At 44.1% G+C, this 17,955-nt stretch overlaps 2 protein-coding genes across 2 annotated transcripts; one reads left to right on the top strand and one right to left on the bottom strand.

Annotated features, from left to right (window-relative positions):
- Positions 1-1,194: 1,194 nt before the first annotated feature.
- Positions 1,195-5,555, bottom strand: LOC310812479 (polypeptide N-acetylgalactosaminyltransferase 15-like; the record flags this gene model as incomplete). Its single annotated transcript, XM_083681055.1, has 10 exons — positions 1,195-1,392; positions 1,709-1,852; positions 1,954-2,055; positions 2,232-2,363; positions 2,481-2,675; positions 3,031-3,148; positions 3,458-3,619; positions 4,142-4,346; positions 4,711-4,877; positions 5,026-5,555. The coding sequence occupies 10 exons, from the start codon at positions 5,553-5,555 to the stop codon at positions 1,195-1,197; spliced, it is 1,953 nt and encodes a 650-aa protein (XP_083537181.1).
- Positions 5,556-10,961: 5,406 nt separating this feature from the next.
- On the top strand, positions 10,962-16,789 carry gpnmb (glycoprotein (transmembrane) nmb; the record flags this gene model as incomplete). Its single annotated transcript, XM_083681218.1, has 12 exons — positions 10,962-11,031; positions 12,368-12,505; positions 12,602-12,760; positions 13,176-13,349; positions 13,550-13,711; positions 13,828-14,145; positions 14,268-14,327; positions 14,533-14,724; positions 15,160-15,265; positions 15,681-15,898; positions 16,149-16,239; positions 16,482-16,789. 12 exons carry the CDS (start codon positions 10,962-10,964, stop codon positions 16,633-16,635), a joined length of 1,842 nt encoding a protein of 613 aa, XP_083537344.1. The 3' UTR covers positions 16,636-16,789.
- Positions 16,790-17,955: the final 1,166 nt, after the last annotated feature.

Genomic DNA, 17,955 nt, shown 5'->3' with positions numbered 1-17,955 from the left:
TGGATAAAGGAACCACACATTATATTTAACTTATCTCTGGAAATAAACATTTAATCCTTTCAATGGATTATTTGTGTTTTTAAGGGTTTGTAATTCTTCTAATATCCTAATTACCCTGATAAAAGACTGCTGGCCTGCATTGTAAAAATATTTGTACAGTCCATTATATGTGCCCTATGCAGTCCAAATAGAGTACTTTGAGCTGACACAGTATAACACCGCTTATGGTTGAAACTCACATGGGTAAGATTCTAGAAGTGTTGCTGAGTAGATTGGTAGTAAATATCAAGTTTAGCCTTGGAGAAATATTTGTGTACAGTCCATGTATATATGTGCCCTATGTAGAATTGTAATGTAATGTAATTATACCAATATGTAAATTATAATTATCAAAATTACTTTTTTGAAATTCTATATACTTTATGCTACGTAATATTTCCTTATTTCATGAAAAATATAAGCAAATATTGTGATCTCATCACTTTCCATTGATCTCTTACCTCGCGCTTTTATTTTGAAGTTGCGAAAACGAAACCGGAAAGCTTAATGTTGAAACTTGTTGCTTATCATCGTTCACGGAACATAGACTGCAATCCAGATGTCATAAAGACTAGTGCATCGTCACACAAACTGAAATACATTCACATATATTTCATGTAACATTTCACATAACTTTAATGTGGACACATTTATCATTGAATGACACTTTCTTTAAATTCTTCATTAGGATAACAATTGATTGTTTGGCACTTCTGTAAATCATTCCAGATTAAATCATATATAGACGATCAAATCTGAAATAATTTCACAAACCATAATCTATTAAAATGTCTCTATGTAATAGTGTAAAAACTCATACATCCCATTTACTAATTTAATCACTGGTTATTAATTTCCACGGCATATTACATTTGCATTGTATGTCCTTAAAACAGGAACAAAATCATCAGAGTACAGGCAATAAGGGAGGCCGGGAGCTAGTAACAAAACATGGCAAATATGTGCTGAACTATTTCAGGCTATGCACAAAATCATAATCATAGATACTGTATTTGATTATTGCATTTTACCCTACCTCCTGCCCATACATTTTACCCTACCTCCGTCCATACACAATTGATCCTGAAAACATGTGCAACTATCAACGATAGCCTATCTAAAAACATGACATTGATGTGTCGTGCCTTGTCTGTGTCATGCTCCTTTTGGGACTACTAGCTGCTCAAAGTGCCATTGTTGTCGAGGATGATGGGCGCAGGGTCGCAAAAACAGACCTCTGCCCGTAGCATTGCCCCCACTGTGGTGACCTCTGATGTCATCCTGCTGAGCCCCTTCCTCCTTCACAGCCTCCAGACATTGCTGTGTCTGCAGGTGAACAACCTGTCCGCTCAACTGTGGGGCAGAAACAGACCTGTGTTAGCATTAGGCCCATCTGCTTTACCTCCTTTTGTTTTGCAAGGTTAGCATTAGCCTGGAGGGTAATTAGCATACAGGCGCATCCACAATGTACCATATTAAAGTCAAGATTTTTTTTTTTGTTGACACAAACACACCCACACACAAGAAGAGGAAGAGAGAGTATGCGTTTCTATTGATATTTGTTTTCTACTCTTATTGAGACATGACACTAATTGCAAACCAGAAAACACACCTCTTGTATCAATTGTTCTCTTAGTCAAATACAAATACACCCTGCCCTTTCACTGACCTTTATGACTCCCCACTGGGGTTTGCCATTTGGAGGCTGATGGGCAGGGCAGGGTGTGAGAACCACTCTCTCAGCCTGGGCATCAAAACACAGAGCCCCCGCGGGTCCCCAACGGACCTCCCCCACAGAGTTTAGCTCACAGTGCTGGAGGATGAAACATGACAATAAATAACCCAGTTCAATCACACAGACATCATCGTAAGCATTATCATCATCATCATCAGCGTTGTTGCTGTCATGGTTACCTGGTTGCCGTTTCCGCTGCAGGGTGCTACATCCATTGTCCCTCCCTGTGGCCCCTGCCCTCGAGGGTAATCTGCACAATAGCCAGTGCCAACATTGTATAGCTTCAAACATACAGATACATTAATGTTCATTAATTAACATTAATTAACACAATACATTAATGTTCAACATACAAGAAACAGTTTAAATAACATATTATGACATATGAGACATATTGTGTGTGTGTGTGTGTGTGTGTGTGTGTGTGTGTGTGTGTGTGTGTGAGTGAGAACCTTACCTCTCCTGAGAATGCTGGTCTGTCCTGGGGTACGTAGAGCTCTGGGTAGACATTAGTCAGGAACCAGTGGAAGTTTCTGCAGCCTAGTGTTTTCTTCAGGCTCACACGCTCTGTGACGTTTGAGTTCTCAGCCTGCACAAGGAAGAGAAAGTCACAGCATTTAAATATTTTTTCACAAAAAGGTACACAAACACACACACACACACACACACACACACACACACACACACACACACACACACACCCTACCTGGCTGATGAAGTGAGCCAGAGTGACCCTCTTGTAAAAGATCTTCTTGTAAGCGTCCAGCCAGGTGTCAGCGATGCGTATCTTGTTCCTCTGGAGGGTGTCCTGGTCGGGGAGGGGGTAGGGCAGGTGGTGGCGCTGCAGGTGGGCCACACGGGAGCAGGGTACCACCTCCATGGAGCCTCCACATAACCACACCTGGACAGGGACAGGAAATGTCATTTGCTCAACTGGAAAATACATTAACCAGCATGGGGAGCATTCCATATTCTATGGAAACATTCTAAAGGCACATTCCATGGAAGGGAATGTTACAGAATCATTTTAGTGAAACACTCCAAATATACATCTTTGGCAGGTATGACTAGTCCATAACCTCATTACTCCATAACCTCACTGTATGTGTGTCATTGATGTAATGTGGGATGTCTTATGTGGAGTGGGCAATATGCAAAATATGTATTCTGTGTATTTTCATACAGAAGCTTTGTGTGTCCAAGACTATTTCCCCTCTGGGACAATAAAGTTACAACATTAGATGTAATTTCTTTACCCTGATTGATAGTTCAATATGCTCTGCCCCGCAGAGCTGCATGCCGGGGTCATAGGCTCCCACACTCAGGAAGAAATGTCTGTCAATGGCTAGGACTTCACCCACCAACGCAGGGCTCCTATGAGGACAAATCAGAAGAGAGCAGCAAGAGGGTCAGTTTCCTGAATGCTTTGTAGCTCAAGTACTACTTTATCTCTTTAGAAAATCCCACTTGTCTCCTAGACCAGCAAGGTTATTCATTTAACAAATTGTGTTCTTTCACACACTGAAGATTGACCTGCAAACACTGATTTATTCTTTCACAGCTTTGCAGCTGGGTGGTTGGGAGAAATGAAGTACTACTTAAGCTACAAAGCTTTTGAGAAACTCAGCCCTGGTCTGCTCCCTCTCCTCATATCGAACAGGGTCAGTGGGAATCTTTATTTACCGGATAGGTTGGACAGATGACTCCTGGTTTTTCTGTTCTGACAGTCTCTCCCAGTGGAAGTCCAGTCTCCAGTCAAACACTCCCCTGATTGGCCACTGGGTGGCGTTGTATTGAAATGTCTGCCAGTCTATGACATCAATAATAGGGGACACCACTCGAGTTCTGGGGGTAGAGGAGAGGGGGTGAGGGGCACCACAGAGAAAATTGAGTATTGTATTTCATCTAACTCCATATTTAACCTACATTTCCCCAATCCCTTTTTTTCAAAGCAGCTGGAGGACACCTGTGAATATTTGAGGTGAAATTAATTTTATCATACAGGTCTTTACATAGCATATGGAACATATTCAATGAAGCAACATGAGAGATGATGCTGGGAGTGGAAGCAGGAAGGGAGCAAAGGCAAAAGGGGGGGATAAAAGGAGGGAGGTGTGAAGTGATGCCAAACTTCAGGATAACAAATCTGATTATATCAGCTTGTTGAAATGACTGCAACCCTGCGGGATATAGATGATCAGAGCCAAGGACTGGACAGACACACAACAAACACATCCCTACCTGTCAGATTAAATAAACACACACACACACACACACACACACACACACACACACACACACACACACACACACACACACACACACACACACACACACACACACAGTATCGTATGTGTGTAACTGTACCTGTCTTGTGCCACTCTCTCCAGTAGTGGCTCCAGCCAGCCCTGATGGCACTCACAGTGAGAGTCCATGAACACCAGTATCTCGCCTGCTGCTCTGGCCGCACCCAGAGAACGACACCCAGCCAAGCCCAGGCGCCGTGTGCTGCGGACCAGAAGCACCCTCTCCAGGTGGGACACATACTCACTCAGCACACTCTTCAGGTGACCTAGGAACACACAGACAGAGTGAGGGCTTAAGTCAGTCGTCATGCATGCTATAAAGACACATATGTTATTACACATACTGCCTATTCACACAGGTAGACAGACAGACAAACAGACTAGATAGATAGATAGATAGATAGATAGATAGATGAATAGATGGATGAATAGATAGATAGATAGATAGATAGATAGATAGATAGATAGACAGATAGATAGATAGACAGATAGACAGATAGACAGATAGACAGATAGACAGATAGATAGATAGATAGATAGATAGATAGATAGATAGATAGATAGATAGATAGATAGATAGATAGATAGATAGATGGATGGATGGATGGATGGATGGATGAATGCCCTCACCGTGCTGGCTGAGGTCGTCCACGAGCAGGACCTCCCGCAGGTGCTGCTTTGGAACGGTGTCGAGCACGCTGTGCACGGTGCGCAGGAGCGTGGACCAGGCCTCGTCATGGAAACAGATCACAACGCTCGTTGACGGCAGAGACTCACTATAGCGCTCCGAGAGGCACCTGTCAAAGGATTCCCATTGGACAGGAGAGGGACTCAATTACGCACGCGCACACACAATCATATGATGGATTTTGTGGTTACTATGACATTGTAAAAGCTCCTATAAAGGCCTCCCTATTTCTTCTGCTGCGCCCCTTGGGCACTTACGCAGGATGGCGCGCCTCGGGTAGTCGGCGGTTCAGTGATATCCGTTCGCTGATCACCTCATTGAAACCGTATTTCTGCAGTGCGGATTGCTCCATCCCCTTCTCCAGACCCTCTAGCTTTAGCTTTACCGGTTTCCCCATATGCCCATGCGTCGGTAATACCGGGACCCCCGACTCCTTTTTTACGCTAGATATAACTACCCGGTAACTCCCCTTCCTCGTCGGCGGAGCCGGGTCCCTCCCCTGGGTAGAGGGCACAAAGAGTAGCTGGTCCTCTTGTAGCGAGTTGAGCGGCGAGAGACCGAGGCCGTGCTCCAGTCCTACCCGGTCCTTGGAGTCCACAATCACCTCCAGATCAGCTGGACCAGAGAGCCGCTCGAGAGGACGGCGGGGCAAGCTCGGTGGTAATTGAGTCTGGTCCCGAAAGACGAAGAAGTCCATGAGTCCCAGCGTTGCCAGGGCGAGGGCGAGGAGCAGCAACCAGAGACAGAACATCTGTCGCCGGCAGCGTCTGGGTCTCAAGAGTCTCATACTGATACGGGGAAAGAAGAGCGAGTTGCGTTTACGCACTGAGGAATCAGTACGGTCTCACTCCCCCGTCATTTACTGCGCGAGAGGATAACATGGTGCTTAACGACTTAAACTGTGGAAGGTGCATTAGAGCTGCCGGGGTTCCAACACTGGATACTCCAGAATCACAAGCCAATCAAAAGACGTTGCGCACAGCAACAGTTGTTGCTGATGTTGAATTTCTCCATGGCTGCTCCCGGTATTCCTTATAGCGCAAAGAAACTTGCAATGGTAGAACTATCTGTCGACTTTGTCTTGTTGTTTGGCCTGTCGGTGACTTTATTGTTATGCGAGATCTTTATCAAGTCTGCCGCCGCGCAGCGCTTCACGATGACGGGCAAGTAGCCTACCACTTGGGCATCAGTCGATTGAGCGGACACTGGACAGGTGGTTCAAGATATATGCCCTTCCATCGTTCAAATTAGAGGTGCGTGAGAGTGGTGCGCTGACTACGTCCCCTTCCACTGCGCCCCCGTGGTTCTAACGCGAGATTTAACCCATTCAAGAATAGCGGATTTGAGACCCGTTGAGAAATACTTTGCCGTATTTGATGAATTATTGATCGTAAATTAATGTCGAGACAAAGATTTAGAAATAGGCGAAAAGAAAAGGAGAAACAGATTTGGTGATACCCAAAACGTGTTATACTATACATGTTATTCATTAAAGATATTGGTATCATAGGCAAATAGTCTTGAAATACATGCTCAATAGGATAGGGTCATAATAATTAGGTCTTTCATTCTTCTTTTCGTTCATCAACATAGTTTATTTGTGTGAGTGCGCCCCTGCTTGTGAAACAGATGTCAAGTTGTTGCAAGCAGTAGCCCAGCAATTGAAGTTGCTCGGACCTGGTCTCGAATTTGCACCTTAGACTTGTCAACACACGTGACTGTCTCCTTAAATACTCGATGTAAACCAGCTACGCTATAGAAAAGCTAGCAATTGGACAGGGCGGATGGGGGTATTTGAACTTGAGGAGTGAGTTTACCATCTCAACTCGGTTACACTTGTGGAGTTCGACGCATCTCCCCGCTGCGTCACACATCAAAGATATTTTCCTTGGGCCAGCTGGCGGCGGGCCTCTCAGTCCCATGACCGGCTGTTTGCGCTGTGGAGCCCCAGCGCCGCAGACACGATCTCTCCGGTTTTCACATTGATTCTTGGCAGCCTCAGCGCCTGTTTTCCTTCCACTGGAAGCACGGCGCTTGGCTCCCCTCGGACCCAGAGACTACTCCCTATCCTATTTAGTTGAATACACTTTCAACATTGTCAAAGCTACTTTTACTTCTGAGAGGGTGCGTTGGGGATGATGTGTTAAAATGGGTCAGAAAAAAAACAAACAGAGGTCACTATGCTGTCCACATTTGCCTCTGTCTGTCCATATGTTTCTATCACCTGACTGTACCTACTCCACCTTTGCATATATGTCGGTCTTGGCAGTGATGAGATTTAGCTCCTTGCTTCGGTCCATTGGCTGTGTTTAGAGATGAGATCCCTGTGTTTTCCTGGCTGTTGTGTCTGTAATTACCTTGAGTGATTGGGTGACAGGATCCATTGTGTCCCCAACCAAAGGGTCCCCTTCAAAGGATAAAGGAATTGAGTCCCCCTCTAAAAGGTCTCACTCAAAGGATGAGAGGGCATATACATTAGTCTTCCCAGGGCCTCTGGGTAATGATGGAGTCCATAGGGATCTGATGATTACACAGGAGCAGATGACACCTGGAGAGAGAGAAAGAGAGAGAGGTGGGGGCTAGGAATATGTAGAGAGAGGAGAGGTGAGGGAAAGGGGATGGGGGGAGGCTGGAGAGAGAGGGGGGGGGGGCTACGAATATGTAGAGAGAGGAGAGGTGAGGGAAAGGTGAAGAGAGCAAGGAAAAAGGAAGAGCTGGAGAGAGAGTTAGGAGGAGAAAGACAGAGTTAGTGACAGAGAGAAGGGGGTGAGGGAGACTTGAGAGAAATTAAAAAAAAGGGGGGGTTAGAAAATGGGATGAGAGAAGAATGTGAGAAGAGAGATAGCATAAGTTACAGGATAGAGCGAAATGTCAACAGTGTTTAAGAACCTTTTTAGTTGTTGGGTCTTTGTTTTGGGGCTTCCACTAATATCTTTGCCAATGTGACTGCCAATAGCCCCTGGTCCTACCATAGATTACTTTTTCTTATGGTAACTGATGGATAGATGATTCACTTACTTAAACAAATGTATTTGTTGTAAGTCGCTTTGGATAAAGGCGTCTGCTAAATGCCATAAATGTAAATGTAACTCTCCAGAACAGCAGGTGGCAGTGAATCACTGAAATGGATTCATGCCTGCTCAAATCACAGAACATAGCTGACTACATGGCGCTACCCAAGTATATAATCACAGTTCATTTAGGGGAATGCGCCCTCTAGGGATATACATCTATGTCTGACACTCCAACCCACCAACAACGTTGACCTCTGACCTACAACTGATCGAATGGGATGGAATTATGAATCCAGTCATTTAACAAAAGGGTACATTTCGCAACAAGTCTGACCTTTCCATCTGCACAGAAAACCACACCCATACGTTCCATCCTCCAACCAAAACAGACACACAAATTTCCACTGCCAGAGTTCCAGACGACCACCAGCCAGACACATGGCCAATAGAGTCTGCAACACAGCCTGGCTAGCCAGCCAGCCAGCCAGCTGCACACACACACACACACACACACACACACACACACACACACACACACACACACACACACACACACACACACACACACACACACACCACCACACACACACACACACACACACACACACACACACACACACACTCACACAGGAGGGCTAGTCCCATGCATCCTCAGGAATGTTCTTGCATTCCTTCCACTTGCCAGTGCTGTAGCTAAATCGGAAAGAAGAGGGACAAGTGCTAGCATGTGTCCTCCCCCTAAAACACACACACACACACACACACACACACACACACACACACACACACACACACACACACACACACACACACACAACATTCATTTACTAGTGAGCGTTAGTATTGATTATCAATTGCAGAAGTTGGTTTTGGGAAGTAATTCAATGTCTTGTTGTTCGTCTGAGTTCATCCTAATTTTGGTTTTGCAGTCAGTGAAGCCTGGACTCTTGTCTGGACCAGAGACTGGAGTCTGGAGCCTCCAACTCACTGAGGCAGTGTAGTGCTGCTCTCTGCTGGAGGTTTAGCAGTGCTGCAGTTAATAGTGAAGTTTCTGTCACACATAAACAGGCACACACACACACACACACACACACACACACACACACACACACACACACACACACACACACACACACACACACACACACACACACACACACACACACACATCCAACTATCTATTATTTCTACAAAATTTAAACTTGCATCAATGCAATGCCTGTCTGTTTGCGAGACGAATATTACAGAGAAATAAGATGCAGTCATCATGTGATTAAGCAGCTTTGAGTCAGTAGTCCAAACGTGTGTCTCTTGTTATATGTCTAATTGAGTTCGTCAAATCATAATAGAGCGTCTCTTCAAATGTCTTGTGATCATATGGGGCCTGTCAACAGGAAATAGAGGTAGAGAGAGGAATGTGTAGATCAATTATAAACAATGTTGTGCGTGAGAAATGGAGGTTTTTGAGCTCTGTTACACTCTTAACATACATTCTCTGTGCAAGAATGTATTGTGGCTTCTGACTAAAGGGAAGTACCAAGATTGATTAGAACAGCATGAGGGCGTGGCTTTCAAAATAGATTTATTTGATTAGCTAAGGATTCATCAGACACCACCACATGGACTGCTGACGGGTACGCGCTCAATAGCCTACATTACTGGTGGGTGGGATTTGGCAAACCGAATAATCATCATCATCATCCTCATTTTCTCATTTCTCATGACTTTTGGCGTCGTCCATCTCTCTCTTGCATAAATTATGCCAAATCGTATCTAATTTCCTTATGGCTCGCAGTGTTTATTATTAGGCCTGTTTATTCTTGGTAATCCTGTTGACAAAACAATAAATCTGAATCGATGATTAGGACCTTAGGCTATCGGAAAGAAATCTTCTCGTCCCTTCACGCAGTTTATCGTAGAGGGTTAATGTTTACAAACGTTGTTCTCGTGACAGCAGACAGCAACATGGTATGGTCACAGGTTGAACTGCTAATATGATCGGCCTAACCGGTTATCCGCTTTGCGTTTGCCCAATACGTGCCTATACGGTGTGTAGGAATGGTGACGTGAATGTCCCCAGGCCTATGGCTAATATGTTTGATAAAAATGTCAAGCCTTATAAAGAATATAGCCTGACATTGCTCTTTTACAATTTGTGTAGGCCTTCAAATTAATATTCATATTGTATTTGATTATTACGCCCTCAAAAACCATAATTTCCTCCTAATTGATCATGGGCTATATCCATCTTTAGCCAAGGCTACTTGATTTTAAATTGGGGTTAGAAGTTAGGTTTTGCTATCCAACATTAACAACACTAAAACACATTCTAACGAAAACATCCACAAAATCCAAATGAAACTGCATAGGACTACAGACTACATGACAATTCATATTAGATATTACTGAATTGTATAATGTATAAGAATGTATAAGAAAATACGTCCGAACAAGAAAAACGAACATTTCAAATATTTCAAAAGATAACATTTTCATTTAGGTTTTAGAGTAAAATATTGGATTTCCTAAGCCATTAGTGAGTTCCAATGTCATCCTTGTTTTGATGCTTCAAATATCGACTGTGCTTCTTGATTATACATTAGGACAAGATGAGTTTACTCTTTGAGACCTTATTTAATTCCATTCACACTTCCGGAGTCTGGTATCAGCATTACGCATAACGCATTGGACTGTAGGCCTATTTCATGCCTAAAGCCACTGTGGTCTTACTCAAATGATGTGCTTGATCATCTCTTTATCAGCGAACCCAATGGGCCAATGTCTATTCTTCATCGATACGTATAAATAAACGTCCATAAAGTTGTTGTTCTACTGGGTAGAGAACTTGTTTTACAGGAACGTGTAAGGCTATGGGTTATCATGGGGACGCGCCGCAGGAGGCGCGCGAGCTGCGCGGACTGAGAGAAACCTATAATGAATGATGAGATGCATCTCGTTATAAACATCACATGTTTGCGCGCGCAACCCCGCTATTAAATTATGGATCTCGGGGCACACAGGGGAAGAAAAAGGAGAGAATAGGTATACAGGGTGCGCGTGGGAGCAGTTCTGCGTTTGGTGGGGTCCGTGTGAAGAGGCACTAGGCTATATCTTTGGAGTTTGGTGTGGATATAACTCTTTTTATATCCACACATAACAGGTTTTTCTCCAAGGTTGAAATGGGAGGTTTTACATATATTTTTGTCCTGGCTTGCACGTTTTTCGTTTATAAAGCAGATGGAGGCAAAAGTAAGTGAAGTTTTGGTTAATTAATTTGGACCTGAGCTTTGCTCGTCAATTACATATTGAACAAGACACTTGGGTGCTAATGGGGCATAGGTAGCCTAAATAAATTACTATATTGAAATAATCTAATATTTTATATGTTCTTATTTGTAAACTGTTGTTGTTTTGATAACCTAATCCACACTGAAATTAGAGCATTTTTGAAGAATGTATCATCTGTTCTGCAGTGGACCATCTCCATATCTCTCCTATGGTAATTATCAAACTAACTGACCTTCATGTCAACGCACAGGCTTCCATTAGACTAAATATAGTTTTCCACTCACATTGTTCATCATAGGAATTTCTGCAGAAAGGCGCATGCTGTTTTTGTCCAAACAGTGTCCGCGCGCCTGTCCTGCAAGTCATAGTCCCATGAGCCCAATTATCTGAGAAGCGCGCGTGCACATCGTGGGCGACATGTCTTGTGAATGTAGTTTCTTGTAACTTTCCATACTGTGTATTTTAGGTTATACGGCAATACACCTGTATTCAAAATAGATATATTGTTTTTATCGATAAACATCAAAAGAAATAGATAATAATGGTGCGTAATACCGGTAGCATATAGACCCCAACTTCACTATTAACGTGCTTGTCAACTTAATAAAAATTAATAAGAATTATAAAATGAAATGTTTTTAAAGTCATTCCGATATTGTTGTGTAATTTCAATGAAAGTCTTACCCTTTTAATGGTTTGGTGAGGCGTTTTATTTAGTCATTATTATGATCATAAAAATAGAGAGAGACAATTCTGGGTCAATAGGAGGTTCTAAAAAGGCAAAATTATCCCCGACAAATTATATAACTCGATAAAACAATAAGGGGAAAAACCCTCATGAATTCTATAATGCACTATCATCTAAGAAAACATAAGTGCTATATTCGTTTAGATGCACAAAGCTATGTGTTTGGCTTCTCTTTTATTTTTTTCTTCTTTCCATTGGCAAATAAGCAGCAGAAATCCCACTTGTTTTATAATAGAATACATTAAGCTAACATTTCACATGCCCTTGAACGATGAGTACATGCAAAACAGTTAATTTATGACCCCTCTCTTGTTCCTGCCTTGGCAGTCCGCATCATGTGGACGCGACTGTCATCTAGTGGCTTTGAGTGGTATTCTTGCTCTAACCAGAAACTTTAACCACTTAGGCCTATCTTTGCCCATTTAATTTATTAATAAACGGTCAAAACAAACATTTACACTCCTCTTTTGGCTATGACATATTATCACCCCTCTCTCTCTCTCTCGCTCTCGTTCTCTCTCTCTCACACTCTCATGTCCACACCATTAGCATACCAGGACATGTTCCCCCACAAACATTCCTTGTCAGTGAAGTTCCCGCCGATCCCAGGGTGGAATCCGGACAGCAACCCGTGGGACGATTACCTCTATCCACCTTTTGGTCCCAAGGAACTCACGCATAGGAAGGGTAAGCACTTGACTCTCACGACAAAGACTTCGCGCAAGACATCCTTCACTTTGAAAGATTTTTAGAGAATTTACTGTCCTGTTTAATCTTCTCGAGGTAAACCCGTGAAAGTCCGCCTTACCAGCGACAGCCCGGCGATAAATGGCTCACTTGTCTCGTTCACCGCGAAGCTGGAGTACCCGAAGTGTCAGAAGGAGGATGCTAACGGGGACCTCGTGTGGGACGAGCACTGTGACGACGGTATGGAGGCCTCAGGTGCTTCCCAAAGACCGCACCACACAAGTACCACAACATAACCCTATGCGCTAATCAAATGTTTAGAATAGCCTAGAATATAATGGAGTAGAATATAGATCTTCATTGTCAACAGTAGTCAACAATGTGCCTTTTGCTTCACAGTCACAAAAAAAACATCAGCACATCATGAAATTCATTTCAATTCGACAACTTTTTCTATAGGCTACTAGAACAATGACTTGCATTTTCAGGATATGTTTTTCAGGATATATTTTTAATATAAGTATAATACCAACTATGGCCATCATGTTGAGATCATTATATTATTGATTTAATTAATCATTTGAATCATACAAACACCAACATGCTGAAAACAGAACAGTACACTACACTAGTTTCTGACAGTAACTCTCCTCTCCCTGTCCCTGGTCAGCTAATGGACAGTTGCGCTCTGGCTATGTGTATAATCATACCTCCTGGCTGGATGACTATGGCTTTGGAAAGTGCGACGACATAAAGAAATGCAACGTGTTCCCGGATGGAAAACCCTTTCCTCAGAGCAATGACTGGAGACATAAGGGCTATGTCTACGTGTGGCACATAATGGGTAGGAGAACAGGACACATACACACATAGTAGACCTCTTCATGCTCAGATACACACACATACATGTAAGGTGTAATCACATCTCTCCCTTTTCCACTGTCTTCCCCTCACCTTTGCCCCCCCCCCCCCCCCACACACACACACACACACTCTACCCCCCTCTCTCCACCATCCTTCTTTTCCCCTCCTCCCTCCTTTCAGGTCAGTACTTTGAGAAATGCGATGGCTCCTCCTCCAGCCTTTCTGTTAACACTTCTGACATCACTCTGGGGGCGGAGCTTATGGAGGTGATGGTGTACAGGAAACAGGAGCGTAGGAAGTACAGCCCCCTTGCCACCGACAAAAACGTCTTCTTCGTCACAGGTGAGTCCAAGGATATCCTGGAAGAAAAAAAACACGACCCTCCCACACACATCTGGTCTCTCTCAGACAGACAGGCAGACAGAGTGTGATGAATGGATCTATCTTTGCCCCTTCAGATAAGATCCCCCTCGCCGTCAACATATCACAGAAGGCAGCAGCCAACCTGTCAAAGAGCGTGTTTGTGCGCGGTGATGAATTGGTGTTCAGTGTTGAAGTCCACGACCCAAGCGAGTACCTCAAGACCGCTGCCGCTGTCAACTACATCTGGGACTTTGAGGACGGCAACCAGCTGGTAACCCATAGTAAGGTGGCCACCCATGCCTACAGCACGCTCGGCAACGTCCTCGTCAAGCTGACAGTTGAGGCAGCATTCCCCATCCAATGCCCTCCTGCCACGCCCACCCCTATAAGTGTCTCCTCCACCCCGACCATAGGTACTGTATGCACACAGCTGAGCTTGCATTTTCACACCCACAAACACAGACAAGGACATTGGTCACACAGGTGAGCACCCATCTTCATGTAATATGTATGTTTGTTTCTCTCTCTTTACCAGCAGCACCCACACCTCCCCCTTGCACTCATGCCATGACTAGCAGAATGGAGACCACCCATGGTGAGGAGTACCCCAGTGATAGCAAAACGTGTGTGTGTGTGTGTGTGTGTGTGTGTGTGTGTGTGTGTGTAGGTCATTGAGTGTGTGAGAGAGGAGCCTCATCCATTTAACTGAATGTTTGTTTGAATAAAATATCTGCAAGAGTGTGTGAGAAACCGGCTTTGACAGATTCTGCTGACCGTTTCACTCCCTGTCACCACCGCAGCTGCTTTTGTGACGACTGGCTTCCCTACGACAGAGCCCCTTCCCCCGACGGTGGCTGACGTGACCCAGGGGTTCAACCCCACCTCCGCCCTGCCCTCTGGCCCCACCGCCATGGTCCAGAAGATACATCTGGCCGCAAATGAGTGCTTCCGTTACCTGTATGGAACATTCCAGGGGGACATTACCATCATCGGTAAGGCGGCAACGTGACGATTGGCAAACACACATTGTATTAATTTACAGTAGTGGCTTGAACTTTTTTCAATAGAGACATCCATCCACCCACCCACCCACCCACCCACCCACCCACTCATCCATCCTTTCAACCATCCATCCATCCATCCATCCATCCATCCATCCATCCATCCATCCATCCATCATCCATCCATCCATCCATCCATCCATCCATCCATCCATCCATCCATCCATCCATCCATCCATTCATACATACGTACATACCTTAGAAACTCCCTCCTTCCTCACCTACACTGGTACACTGAGCATTCCAGCACTTTCACTTCACAGATTTAGCTTTTTTGTTTGCCTTTACTCCTGTATGGCCTTGCATATTCACCACACACTCATCGTACAGCCCAGCAGATCCCATGTGTGTTACTTTCTCTCACAGACCCCAAGCAATTGGCAAACAACCAGCCAGCCAGTCGGATCTTGGATGTGTCCGCTGCCAAAGTGACCAACACAGACATCAGTTTCCTGGTGAAGTGTCTGGGCAGGTGAGCAGGGCAGGACCACTTGATAATAAACAACAAATAAAACAAACAGACTGCTTGCTACTCTAATCATCCTTAGAGGATGTTATAACTCAACAGCAGACACCTCCTTTTTTTTAACATGTTTTTTTTTAACAAGTCTATAGCACATTGATATTCATCCTGTCGTCTAAAAAAAAGCACTTTGAAAGCAATATAAAAAAATAAAAAAAAGTAAGGCCATTTCTGCTTTATTGGGATAGGGACAGTAGAGATTGACAGGAAGGATGACATGCAAGACGTGTCGAGGGTCGGAATCGAACCAGGAACCTTGCGATTATGTGGTATGCGCATTAGTGTGCTACGCCACTAAGCGCCCCAGCAATATTTATTTGATGTATATTTTATTCCTATTCTCTCCCCCGGCCCCCCTCACCAGCACCCCCACCTCGGTGTGCACTATCGTGTCGGACCCTACCTGTCGACAGGTGAGGAACATTGTGTGTGACGACGTGCCCCCGTCCACTGGGTGTGAGGTGCGTCTGAGGCGGACCTTCCTGGAGCCAGGGACATATTGCGTCAACATCACTCTGGAGGGCGCCAGCAGTCTGGCCCTCGCAACCACCACCGTCACCATCGGCACACCTGACATCCCCGGTCAGTCCCATGTCAAGACGCTGAGGTCTTCTTCGATCGATAGATTCATTCATTTCTGTGGTTCTTTTATTATCTTTAATGTATGTTCATTGAAGTTATTTTCCTCAACCTCTGTTACGCTGTCCATATCCATATATATTTTTCTCCCTCCCTCCACCTCCCTCTTTCTCCCTTCCCTGTTTACCTCACTCTTTCTCCTTCCCCCCCCCCCCCCACACATGCACTCTCCGTTTCCCACTTTTCTCAGCAGTGTCTAAGTCTTCCCATGCAGCTGAGGTGGTCCTCACCTCCAGTGCTGTCCTGGTGGCCATCTTTGCCTTCATCGCTTTCATGGTGTACAAGTGAGTACAAACACATATTAATACACCACAAACACTTGGCACACATGGCCTCCATCATCATCATCAACTCTCTCTCTCTGTCTCTCTCTCTTCTCATTTCTTGTTCCTCTCCTCTTACTTCACACCTGTGACCTGGTTTTCTCTTCTCTCTCTTTGCTCTCTATCCCTGAAACATGTCCTCTCACCTCCCCATCACCCTCCCCTCCCCTCCCCTCTCCTCTCTCTCTTTCTCTCTCTCGCAGGCGCTATAAAGTGTACAGGCCCGTGAGGAGGTCTCTGGTGGAGGATGCCGACGTCCATGTTGGAGTTGGAGGTCATATGGGCAGGCTGAGGGATGCGTTTTTCCCCACCAATGAGGAGAGGAGTCGCCTCCTGACGGAGAGACGCCCCCTGTAGACCCCTTGTGGGTACTGCAGCTAAACCAGGGATTTTGCTCTGAGAGGTTCCATGTTTAGCACATTTATGCATCATGAAGACATCTATACAAATAATCAAGAGAACATCCTCACATTTTAGTGTGTGTCAAAGTAACGCTGTTGATAAGTGAGTGCTAAATTTCACTTCTGCAAAGAAATGTAGTGAAACTACTAATAGCTTTTCTGTTTTGTAGATTTTCCTGTTGGAAAGCACAATTATACTGCAAATGCTAGTATTGAGAGTAGTTTGTGATAACGCACTATAGGCGTTTCATGTTTGGGTTGGGACCATGCATTGGACCATGCGCACAGCTTTAAGGCCCCATTCCATTTCGGTCCCTAGCCCCCTCTCCCCATCCAGTCTAGAGGTTGTGGCTTAGGGCCAAAATGGAATGAGGCCAAGAAGTTATATTAGGAATGCTCTGTCCCCTGGACATGGAAGGTAAAACATATTTTACTTGTCTAAAACTACTAAAGGTCTTCATATGGTGCTTCACAATCCTAATAATTAAAAAAAAAAATTTAAATGTTCAAATGTTAGATATTTAGATTTTATATAAAGCAATGTGTGAGTGTGGGAAAATTAGAGTATTAATATAACTTGATTTATCAATGCTTACCTGTTCATTGTCATGATTTCTTTCTTCCATGTTATTTCATTTAGTTTAATAAATTCATTGACTTTAAAGGTCCAGTATGTAGTTTTGAGCTTTAAAATATTGTTAAATGGTCATGACAAAGCGGTAGCGATGCAGGAATTACATCACATAATAAAGACAGACAGGGTCTGCAGTGGGTAGGAATGCACACTGAGCTCTACTGGCTTTTTCAGTAGAAGACAGTTCAGTTCAGTGAAGAGCGCTATTTTGGTCCAAACAAAGCGCCTTCTAAATTCTGGTGTCGAGGTCGAGCACTGACCTTTACATCCCGACAATAATTTGCTACTTGTTAATTTGTTAAGGATATTGGATGCACATTTGCCGCTATTAGAAAACAGGCCAGAAATGTGCTAAACTACATACTTCACCTTTAAAGTTAAAAAGTCTGGTTTACCGTGTTTCTGCTCACAATTGATTACTGAGATGAGAATGATTCTAATAAACATTGTGACTAACCACTTAGTCCCTGAATCCGTTGAAGGTGTGTGTGTGTGTGTTACTGTGAATTCATCCCACCATAATGCTTGAAAACAACCAAGGTAAAAACCTCATTACAGTGTCAAACTGGACCACCAACCAACATATTAAGAAAGGCTTTGAATCTCAATCGTCCAAAGACCAATAAAAGCAGAAGAAAGAAG

The sequence above is a fragment of the Argentina silus genome, assembly GCF_951799395.1.
Source record: "Argentina silus genome assembly, chromosome: 11".
NCBI lineage: Eukaryota > Metazoa > Chordata > Actinopteri > Argentiniformes > Argentinidae > Argentina > Argentina silus.
The sequence above is the reverse complement of the archived record's forward strand: the minus strand, read 5'-3'. Positions and strand labels throughout refer to the sequence as shown.